We start from the raw sequence: 12109 nt of genomic DNA, 5'->3' as shown, positions 1-12109 counted from the left end.
AGACTTAAAGACACTTTGTCTTGTCAATAATTTGAGTAACAAAACTGCAGACACCAAAAGGCAGCTTGGCAGCTTCCATGCAATGAGCTGTTCATCCTCAAATGAGGTCACGAAAGAGAAATGCCAAGCAAGAACTCCTATTTTTGTTTGATTTTTGGTTTATGACAGGAAGATAGAAGAGCATCTTCGTTAACTCCAGGATATGGAGAATGAACAGATTGGTGAGTGAGTATGTATTTGGCTTCCCAAGAAAGAGCATCTGCATGAGCTGCTTCCTGCTAAGTCAGCAAATACGTATAAAGATAGTATCTATCTCAAAAGCCTTGATGTGAACAAATAAAAATTGCCACTATCAAACAAAATTGGGCAAAGTAAATCAGTAGAACTTATACACAGTTAAACCTGGATAGCATTTACCAGCAAAAAAGCTTCAATTTTTTCCCAGAAAGCTGATTTTATCATCCTTTCTAAAGAGTTTACTTTTACCTATCAGTACACATTATACACATTAAACTTAATGTGCTGCCATTTTGCAGTCCAACTCTTCTGTGACATGACATGACATCTTGGGAAAAACACACCTATTAAAACTGACACAGAAGCAGGCACAGAAAGGCTGGTGATACCAGTGAGGAAGAAGAGCTGCCAGCACTGTCCCTTCCTGTGTAGTTTCCAACAGATACAAGCCACAGCATAAGATCTGTGTTTTGAACAAAAATACTCAGCCAAACTAAATGCCCTTTAAAAAAAACTTACTTGTAGATACTGTGAAAGCTGAAACAATTCCTGAGAATACATACTGGGAGTGTTAGCAGCAACCTGAAAAAGAAGATAAGTAAGACTCAGAATGGTTTTGCAAAATTCACTTAGATCTAGTAACAAAGGTAAACTTCAGATTATCTATTAACAGCATTTTGCTTCATTTATTGTTCTGTTACTATTTATGCTTTTTTTAATCATAGAACTTTCCAACTCGAGACTTAGGCCCCACTGTGTTTGTCTACACAAGTTCTTGAACCACCAACACACCAATGAGTTTAAAGCTTTTGTTCCAGCTGAGACTAAACTGACAAAAAAGAAACAAGCGGCACAAAGGTGAAGCCATTCAGCCCAAGGACAAACACAAATCTTGGGCTTCCTATTCAATGTCATCACACATATTATGACTGCACATTTCCTGCTGTTATCACCATCATCATCTCCCTTTAAAAGTATCAATTTCATATTTAAGGAATATCTGCAATATCTTTGATTAATAACAAACTGTTCTTCACTTGGAGAGAAGCGGGGGGTTGTTCTGTGGGCTTATTTCAGCCAATTTATTTATTTACTAATTATTGTAGGCTTCCTACACTGAAATAATTTTTAACTGTTTTCCCACAGTTATACCTGCAGTCTCTCCTCAGGATTTTCCACCCTTGCCCTGGATTCAAGCCACACATACTGTTTTGAAATCTCAACTTAAACACAGTCTATAAACTCCTCAGGTTGCTGGCTTCGTAAGTTCCCACAGTTTCTTGAAATTTTGTTCTTCATGTTTAAAACTCTGATTAGAACCTATTCAAGTTAATCCTTCCTTTTAGAGACTTGAGAAATAATCGACTCCTGATCACTCTTCTCAAGAGAATATCTATTAACAGCTTTTCTACAAGTTCCCCACATTACCAAAATGGAGTTTAAGAATTACACTTGACAATATTGACTCCATGACTCTACAGTGAGCAACTCCATCTATGCAAGAGAAGCAGAGAGCTTTGGTCTCAGTCTTCCTTGGGAACATGACAGTACTTTCCAGACTGCAGCACAGCTTCTCCTCCATAAAAAACATTATATAAAGAAAACAGACCATATCTAAACACCAAATCATGAGCTACTCTTGGGTCCCACAGAATATCAAGTATTAAATTATGCAAGACCTGTTAGTCTGTCAACCTGTACCTGGAAATTAACTATCTTAACATCAATGGTTTTGGTCCAAAGCCATGTTTCAGGTGCCACAGTGTAAAAAGTCAACTTACCTTCAAATACACACTGTAATACTGCATTACTTCTCTACCTTAAATGTCACTCAAAATATTAAGTTGGGTAAAAACATGCAGTGGAAAACATATCCAAACGTTATTGGACAGACGTCACTATTTCTTCACCTTTATAACAAGTCTGAAAACAGCATGTGGCTGAATAAGGCATAAACCAGCAAATTACTGAATTACCTTGTCAACAGGACTTGGTAATGGAGCATGGATAACACTAAAAAATAAAAAAAAAGGAAGTAAACACAAAATGCATAAATGTTGTACTTGGACATTTTCACCAGTACTAAAAATTTAACATCATACATTTTTACTATTTCTTATTTGGACGTGCAATTATATGGAAAATCTCCCATAATAACTTACTTTTACTTATCTTCCCACAAGCAAAGACACCCTAAAGCTTCCTGCAAGTATTTCTGGATACTAATGATAAAAGGATATTTAAATAAGCAATAAACCCCACAGAACTGTTGATAATGAAAGATGACTAAAATTATGTCATTTGTGATTAGCACTCAGTGCAAACAAAATGCTAAAAGTTTTTGTTTCTACTACTCTTGGAAAACTTCTCAAGAATGTGCATATACACAGAAAATGCTGTCAGTATTCATCTGAGTTTCCATTAGCTTCACTTTAGTTGACTCCATGTGCATTTAAAGGAGCCAAAATAATAAATAAAGAAAGAAGGCAGGAGAACTTGCTCATTTGCTTTCTTTTTCTCTATATTCTTCTGTTTCTAATACCCATTTCAGTAAACTAAACCAGTCAGAAAAGCCTGACTACATAAGAACTTTTTCTTCTTTTAGAGAACTTCTTTATTCTTCATAGTTGCCTTAATTACTAAAAACAACAAGCAAATGATATTTTTTTTCTCATAATGCCTGCAAAAGAACCATGCTTTCAGTTACTTGCTTTGCAGGATCACAGGAAAATAAACTGCTCCCATGATGATTTTAAACATAATATCCATCAAATCCTCATAATACAATAGGTGAATTTTGGTACAGGTGAATACTTATTCTTACTCTGATCGCAATCGAGCTTCCATTCCATCTGGAAGGAACAGTTTGATTGTGGAGACTATACATCCATGGGTAACTGAAAAGAAACATACTAAGTCATCATGATCCATCACTATTTAATTGTAAGTTCAGTGCTTAATGTTATAGTAACCAAGCAAACTGTCTTGAGACAGGCAAAGAGGAGGAGGCATGAACACCTTCAAGCACCAGTGCCTGAGTCTGCCCTCTCAAACCTCCTCTGGACACAGGAAACTTCATCATTACAAACTTGAACAGTTATGCTGTGTACTCAGTCCTGGCTGTGGAACAGATCCAGTTCCAACTCTTCCACGTGCAGCAATACCTGAAACTGGTCTTTACTACAGTAAGTTCAAAAAGTTAATGTGTTGATCATAAAGTGAGTGAAGAGGAATGCATCTTACCTGCGCTACATAACAGGAATGCAGAGGTAAAAACAAAGTAATGAGCTGCCTTTTTGACAAGATTCCTACAAGCAAATCCAGGCACTTAGAAGGTAACACAGCCAGTTTGTGTTACCAACACCCACTTCAAGATCTGGAACTTGACAAGTGATTATTATTTACAAACAAGGATAGAAAAGGGAACGCAGAGGAAGAGTGTAGGAACCACTGAGAAGTACATCCTTTTGAACACCGTGAGCAGCATCATCCAAAGACAATGCATCTCTGTTTCAGGGTGCTTGTAGTGCACATCTACTGCGTAGCCCTAGACAAGTAGCCTTTCATTTTGGAAGAGGTAAACTTGCTCCTTGAGGACTAAATACAAGATTCTTCAAACTCTAGAAAGATCCTAAGGAATGGAGGAGGAAATGCAATATTTGATTCTTACATTAAGTTCAAACTTTCTATAAATGTTTCAAAAAATGTTACTGATACCATTTTCAATGCCTTTGCTAACAGTCAAATTATGTCTGTCTTGGTTGATTTTTTTTTCCCCTTGTATGGTTCTATGAATTGGGAAGTAAAAAGTATTTCCAGATACATGGGAAGTTAGCTATACATTGTTCCCAAAATACTACCACAAATGAGATACAAATGAGTGCGTGGTCACCTATCATGTACCACCATACCTCCAGCACCCACTAACATATAAAGACAAATAGCTGCTCTACTTTCTCGGTTATTAATATCAGTAAAACAGTTAATCTGGCTCTGAAAAAAAAGGGCAATGGGTGTTTTAGGACATTGGTAGTACTCCAGGGAAATGAGACAGGTCTTTAAGGAAGCTACCTCAATAGAATCTAAAAATACAGGAGAAATGATCCAACCAAGACAAGCTGGTTTTGACCTTTATTTATAGCTAAAAGCTAATGCTTTGGAGACATAGTCTCCTGGCTAGAGCACCTTGTTTTTTCAGGCTGACCTGGTAAAGTATTAAATTTACTTGCCAGGGCAGAATAGATCAATCTGCAGGGTTTGGGGTCTTTATTTATAATGGAATAAACCCAGTTTGCAAAAACATTTAAAAAATACATTAGCAATATTAGCTGTAGCCTGTAATACATAGCTCTCATAATAAAGAATTTTTCCTTTAAGAGGAAATTAGTGATTTTAATAAGAAAACATTAGGATACCTGACATTAAATACCAACAGACAGCTTTACCTTTGCCTCACATATCAGGTAAGATTATATAATTCTGAAGTTTTTCTGTCAACAGCTAGACTAACAAAAATCTCCTAAAATCTGCAGGAGCTTCATTTATGCCAAATTAAGATATAATGGCATCTAGCAAAAGGTCTCACATAAACAGTGACTGGGAAAAGGTACCAAGCATTTCGATAAATTTATAAAATTAAAATAGTAAGAAAGAAAACAACACCCAAACCCTGCAGTCTGACCTTTAGCTATTAGTTCATCGCAACTGGAAAAATAAGGAGCAAGCCTGAGGGAAAGGTAAAGCGACACAGAAAACATGAATACAGTACTGAATGCACAGGACAGCAGCAATGGTTTAAATTCAGGTCTATAGTATTTCTTTCGAGGAATTAACAAGAAAAGGCAGTGGAGCAACCCCTGGTTTCCCAGTGGGGCTGAGAGACTCCCTGTCCCCGCAGCTCACCCCCCTCTCCATCCCACTCACCTCCGGGCGCTCCGTGGGGCCGCCGCTCCCGCCCGGCCCCGGCACAGCCGGCATGGCGCAGCGCCGCCGCCAGGGGGCGCCCCAGCGCCAGCCACCGCGGCCGCCGAGCCCGCCCCGCCCCGCGCGCGCCCTCCGGAGCGGGAACAGCCGCTCCACATCCACTGCTCCCTCCACAGCCACGGCTCCCTCCATGGCATGAAACAGCCGCTCCACAGCCACTGCTCCCTCCACAGCCACGGCTCCCTCCATGGCATGAAACAGCCGCTCCACAGCCACTGCTCCCTCCACAGCCACGGCTCCCTCCATGGCGTGAAACAGCCGCTCCACAGCCACTGCTCCCTCCACAGCCACTGCCCCCTCCATGGCGTGAAACAGCCGCTCCACATCCACTGCCCCCTCCATGGCGTGAAACAGCCGCTCCACAGCCACTGCTCCCTCCACATCCACTTCTCCTCCACGGAGTAAAATCCTCTTCCTGCTCCATTTGCTGTTCCACATTCCAGTCATGAACTTGTTTCTTCCCTCCAAGACACGGAGCTGCCCCATACTTCACAGCTCCAAAACCCCCGCGATCCGCCCTGAACCCCGACAGGTTCTGCTACACTGGAGCACAATGGGAACACAGAAAACATTTATGTTTGTCTCAATTTTTGTTTCCTTGAGAGACAATGCACCAATGATGCTCTCGTTTTTATTTTCACTTATTAATGTAGTACCCAGCCCCCAGGAGCTCCCCACACCCCTCGGGGGTCTGTGCACTGCTCTGTAGCACATACTGGGCTCCCTACTTGCACGACCTCCCTCAAACACCTCTTGACAGAACGGATGTATGAGAGAGTCCAAACCTGACTAAAAAGAAGTGCATAAACTGTATTTGAACTAAATCATCTTGGTATTGTTTGACCCTGATTTGCAATGTTGCTGCTCCTTTCCGCGCAGGGAAATATCACCAGTTAACTCTTGGAATGCTCTGGCACCAAGTGGGAAATTTAGAAAGTGCTAAAAGAACATAAACCACACTAAGAGAAAAGCACACAGAGTAAGACGTTAATAGGTAAGGGCTGTATGAAGGAGAGGGAAATGGCCAGGCCCCTGTGCTTGTCAGTAATACAGCAAGTGGACAAATAAGGAAGCAGGAGGGATGCAAACACTTCTCCAAGACCTGTTACTGACTTTGGCTCAGCAGCAGGAAGCTGAGGAATTGGTGTTCATACTGATAACCTGAAAAATCACATACTAAACATGCCACTATTTTAATGAACCAAATCCAGATCACATTTACAAGGAAATTACTTATTAAAACACAGCCTGAACAATAAAATAAATGTATTCTAGTAATACTGACTGAATTCAGAATTTACATGGGCAAGTACACTCATTCTATCCTGTCATTACCTTATAATTACACACAGTAGATTGCTGAAATGTCTTGTGCAAGTAAGGCATTATGTAAATACCAGAGTGCAAAGTGCTTTTAAAGGGAATCACCAATTTAAAAACTACTTTCCTGTCTGTTTCATGACTAGATTAGATTAACAGTAACATCTAAGACTACTGAAATGAACTGGTAAAAAATCCATGTTTATATGCATTCCAACTGCATTCACAGGTAAACACCCTGTGATGATACAATCTTCATTCACAGCTTGGGGGAGCAGAGAGGGAGGAAAGCAAAGCTGTATCCTCTTCCTCATTAGTGCGCCCAACACATTCATGAGTAACATGAGCACAGTTTCCATGTTCAAAGCCAGAAAAAGGACAAGGAAGGCTGCATAATCTGATCACTCATTACACAAATGCCAGGTCACTGGGACTGCTTTGTAAAACTAACATAAAACCACAGCAAAGAACTACTGGCAAAAATTCATGGCAAGAATTTGCTTACCATGAACTTTCCACAAACGTTTCCATAAACTAACTGCAATGTGCCGATAAAAACAAGTCAAGTCCAATTTTTCTTCCAACTAATTCTTATAATAAAATTGTTTTAGTCTAAATACACTTGAACAAATTCAGCTTCTCTTAGCAAGGACAACATCTCATCAGATTAATAGCTCCAAGTTTATTTGATGCAATGTATTCCTTTGGTTTCTTCCATGTACACTGCTAGTATTCATAAATATTTGCAATCACTTCACATGGAAACATTTTAAGTAACTCCCAGATAATTTCGGCTAGGCATCCTGGAGTTGAATCTTTGCAACACCATTTTTGAGAAAAGGAAAACAATGTAATGGGACCTTCACTACAATGAATCACTCAAAAACACTACAGCTCTAAAAGCTCTCCACGACAAAATACTTTAACAACACCTTTACTTAACAATGTTTTCTTTAAAAATATTCATTAACCTTCCTCTGATACAGAGCTCAGAACTACAACCCATCTGGCTAAAGACAAAATTAATGAGTAACAGAGCAGCTGTCATCTTTATGTTTTGTTCACTTAACACACTTTAAAAAATTATCCTGCTCTACTATGGTTTGGCTTGCTGGGCTTTGGTGGGGGGGGGTTGGTTTGAGAGAGGTTTGTTTTGATGAACATTTTATTTGTTTGTTTGAAAGAGCTTTATCATCAGCATTCCAATTTAATATTATTCTTTCATTCTTCTCTAATACACTTCTCTTTAAGGAAAAGCTCTACGAAGGTCTTGCTCAGAAAAGCCATAAAGTAGAAAAGGGGTGATGGCACTTCTGACATTTTACTGCCAAATCTATGTGTTACTGAGTAGGAAGGATTCTACAGAACACGACCAGAAGTTCAATGCTTACAGAAAGCAGCAGACCCATCAGGGAACTTTAAAAAGTCTTGACAATACTGATTACAATCTAATAATCCCCACACAGACCAGTCTTCAGAAAGAGAATGAAATGGTTCCTGAAATACTATGTAATTTCAAAAGAAAAGAGACAGAGGCTGCATTTTAATTAACACAGATACAGAGCTGTTGTCATAATGCAAGATCTCCTGAGCGTGCATACTGGGAAGAAGACATCAAGAAAAAGAAACCAAACAAAAATGCCATCACCTCATTTGTCAGCTAGCAACCTTTTTCTATTCTCATTTCAAAGTACCCGCAGAAAACAAAATCAGTAGCAGTCATAGAAAGAAACAGTGGGTATCCTGAAAAGAATGAAATTAGCCTGTTTCAGACCTTCACTGTCTACTTGGATCAAGAAATTCAGGTTCATACTTCTGCCACACTATTAGCTAAAACCTTAGGGTTTGAAGGGCTTGAAAGAAAGGTAATTACCATTATAAGATAATAATGAAATCCAAACACAAAAAGCCCAATACAGCACTACACACACATGCTTGTGTTGCACTTTTAAAATTGCTGTAGGTCAATTTAAGTGAGGCAATAGATAAACATGTGGCTCCAGTTGAGCCTCCTTTTCCAGACCTGCACAGTAGCAGCCCAGAGCCACGGAAGAAGGCAGGCCATGGAAACAACCCAGTTAAAATCCATCTAGGGGCGTGGGGGCAGAAATAGAGTCTGTGTTTTCAGCAGATGAGTTTCTTGATCTGGTACCACATGGGCATAGGGCTGTCAGCACAAAGGAGGGAAGAAGTAACAAAAAAACCTACCCAAACAAAACTGTTTTCTTACAATGAGAATGTAATTTAGTTTAAAGACTGTATTGTAATAAGATGTTCTAAATAAATATACTTGAAAAGAAACCAAAAAATGATCCATACCCTTACCTTTCCGCGTGTTCTCCGTCACATCTACACCAAACTGGATGATGTCACCTGACATAATTTCACATGGTGGGCTTTCCTCAGATCCTCTACTCAGTCTCTGACTATTAATAAAGGTACCATTACTACTTTTAGTGTCTTGAAGATAGAACTGTAGAAAAACAAACAAAAAGAACAGTAAAGTATCTGGGAAAAGTAAGACAAGAAATATAAGCTCAAGTAAAATTTTATTTGTAAAAAAATTATTTACAGAAAATAACAACTATATCAAACTCCAAACACCCTCCACAGGGTGCAACACCTTCCCATTATCAAGAAATATAGGTATTTGATTTTGAGTTAACACGATTGAATTCTAGCACATACACCGCGCAAATAATTGCTACAAGGTGTGCCTGAACTACTGCCTGCAGTAGAAGATCACACATCATTAACAACACCTTTTGCCATATACATGTAACAATTGATATTTAAGCAGGTCAACACACAAAAATCCTAATTGCTCATACATTTAAGGTAACAGTACTGCATGACAAACTTGCTATAGGGAAGGTTAGCACTAAGGGCACAAGGAAAACCTCTAGCAGAACAGAATTCAGGAATTGCAATAAAAGACCACAGTGAAACTAAAGAAAACCAACAGGATGCTTTTACTTCTCAGCAATATTATTTCACATCACTAACTTAATTTCAAGATTGATGTATCACCAAGTAGACTTGTAAATACCCATCTGCAGAGTTAATTAAATTTTAATAGCAACTTATTGAAGCTGAAACTGCTTATGACACAAGACTTGTAGTCAAAACTGCTGCATCTGAGAAGAGGCTACAAATGAGTCACCTGGCAGAAGACCAGAGCGACTGGCTACAACCTGAGCAGACAGCATAAAAGAGGGGACCAGAATGTTACTGACAGGTGTAGCTACTGGAATGAGTCAATCTCAGTACTCCAAGATAACAACAGCTACAACAGGAACCTGCTGGAATGGTAGAAATCACTGGCTTCCTGCACTCATAAAGAATCTCATCAAGGCCTAAATCAGGCACAAGGCTGGGGGAAAAGATGCTGTGTTCAGAGAAATGAATGTATTCCCATGTTTTTCTCATAAAAGCAATTGACCTTTATTTTTTTCAGCATTCCATGCAAAATTTTCCATGCTTTTATTTGCCTCTATTATCACACTCCTCAAAAAAAACCCTGATAGACAGCTCAAAACCATAATGTTGAGGGTTTAGAATAGAGTGGGAGCACAGCACCAGGGCTCTTCGTATCTTGTACTGGAAAATGACACCGAGTGTATGATATGGATCTTACATGGCATAACACAGTGGTCCTAAGCAGAGCGCTGAAATTCCATTGTGTCCAGCACACAGGACTCAGTAATTAAGGGGAATGCCAGCACAGGAAAGCTCAGGTAGGTGTTTGAAATGAAATGCAGCGTGTGAAAGAATGAAAAGCAGTATGTGTGTTTTTTTCCCCCCTCAGCAGATATGCCTTAGATCTTCAACTGAAGGAAAAGAAAACAATAATCAGTCATAAGCTGATAAAGATGAAGGTAAACATAAATTATGGATAGATCAAGAAATTATGACTGCATTCACTGTACTAATAATCAAACCCACCCTACTCTAAATAACACTCTCCATATTATGAAATACTATCTATTAACATAATAGTATATAATATAGCTTTTATAAGTTATATGTTTAAAAGCCAATCAAATTAATTACCCTGTTAATTTAATAGTCTGAAAGTACAGAACCCTCTCACGCTTCAGTGCAGAGGTAATTATTTCTTGCTTCCTGTTTGTTTTGAATTAGCTTTCTCCTTCATTTGAAAATTCTTCTGTTATGAAAAAGTGAGTCACAGGCAAGGAGAAACAAACATGCTTCTGCTTATTTGCTTTTCCCCACCCTTCATTTCTTTGTGCATATCTGCCTTTTATCCCTCTTAATGTTTTGATTAATCATTGCCCCTTATATGCACATTTTTGCAGAATCTACGAACAGGACTCAGATGAGACAGCACAAGGAAATACAGGACAGTGACCACAGGAAAAGAAGTGCAACAGAGCATCAGCCATATAAAATTTATAAAATATCAGCAGATACAAAATTCAAACCGCAAAAGGATATTTGTAAACAAATGTCCACAGAAAATGCACATTAAATATTATGTAACTGATGTCCACTTAAGTGCATACTACTGAATTGTATTACATAAATTTTAGGCAAGTGATGTTCTTCAAGTCTTTTCATCCTGTTTGTACATACTCCTCTTCCTGCATCTAGTAAAGAAGCAATACCAGCCACATGCTAATAGCTGAGGTCTAAGGAAGGGAAAACACACTGTCTTCAATCTTGCTATGAAGGATTCAGTTATCCCTAGTGTAGCCATTGCTTGGGAACCCACCGAGCCGGTCCCTTTCAGGTAGCAAATTCAAATGTTACTTCCATGCTGGTTTTCACGAGTTCAAATGATCTTTCTCAAAGGTCAATCCCTCCATCCTTTTTGCATAGTTACTAAAGTTACCTTCAGGAAATAAAATCAAGTGCAAGCCCTGAAACAAATGTGTCTATACATTAACTAGCACTTGTGGCAGAGTCCCGGTTTTTAATCCACTATTTAATTATACGGTATGCTCAGAGGGTTCTCTGATTCCCAAACCAACGCCTTTTACACAGCAGCTGTGTAACACAGCGCCTTCTGTCAATCCAGCACTATTTGTCCTTCCTGCTCCCAGCGCAGCCCGAGCTCGGGCAGCACTGCCAGCCCACAGAGCAGCGATGAATCCTGCCCTTCCCAGCTCTCACTGCCGATGAATCCTGCCCTTCCCAGCTCTCACTGCCAATGAATCCTGTGTGCACAAAGGAGAAAACGCTGCCAGAAAATGGTTTTTCCTCAGATTTCTACTTTGCAGACATTTAGGGGGAAAATGTGCTGCGGATCAGACGGTTCAGAGCAATGCCTTCCCACAGATCTGTGGATTTGGCCCCTGGGGCAATCCCAGCTCCTGCGCTTCCCAGCTCTCACTGCCGAGCTGTGCCACCACCTCCTCACTTGGACTGGCTCAGGCATTTGTTTAGTCACTGCAAACCAGTTTCGAGCTGATGCAAGGTACACGAGGAGGTGCTAAAGCTGGTGCCGACAGGAAAAAGGGCAGCATATACTGGCCTAATTACACTTGCTTTTATAATTCACTCTTCTCTTTAGAGCAAAGTCCCAGCCCTTTTGTACCTCATATTA

The 12109-nt window shown here is 39.6% G+C and overlaps 1 protein-coding gene across 30 annotated transcripts in view; it reads right to left on the bottom strand.

The window, feature by feature from the left end:
- SLMAP (sarcolemma associated protein) overlaps positions 1–12109 on the bottom strand; it is an 80541-nt gene that overhangs the window by 38220 nt on the left and 30212 nt on the right. For 16 of the 30 annotated variants that reach the window (XM_069027948.1, XM_069027962.1, XM_069027953.1 and 13 more), the window contains 4 exons: positions 8860–9013; positions 3062–3134; positions 2214–2250; positions 757–819 (listed from right to left, as the gene is read on the bottom strand). In XM_069027948.1, the coding sequence (XP_068884049.1) occupies positions 757–819; positions 2214–2250; positions 3062–3134; positions 8860–9013 (327 nt within the window). The remainder of the gene's footprint in view (positions 1–756; positions 820–2213; positions 2251–3061; positions 3135–8859; positions 9014–12109) is intronic. The other 14 variants (XM_069027950.1, XM_069027956.1, XM_069027960.1 and 11 more) reach the window with 1 other exon arrangement.

This window comes from Aphelocoma coerulescens, chromosome 12, assembly GCF_041296385.1.
Source record: "Aphelocoma coerulescens isolate FSJ_1873_10779 chromosome 12, UR_Acoe_1.0, whole genome shotgun sequence".
Taxonomy (NCBI): Eukaryota; Metazoa; Chordata; class Aves; order Passeriformes; family Corvidae; genus Aphelocoma; species Aphelocoma coerulescens.
This window is presented reverse-complemented; position numbering and strand designations above follow the sequence as displayed.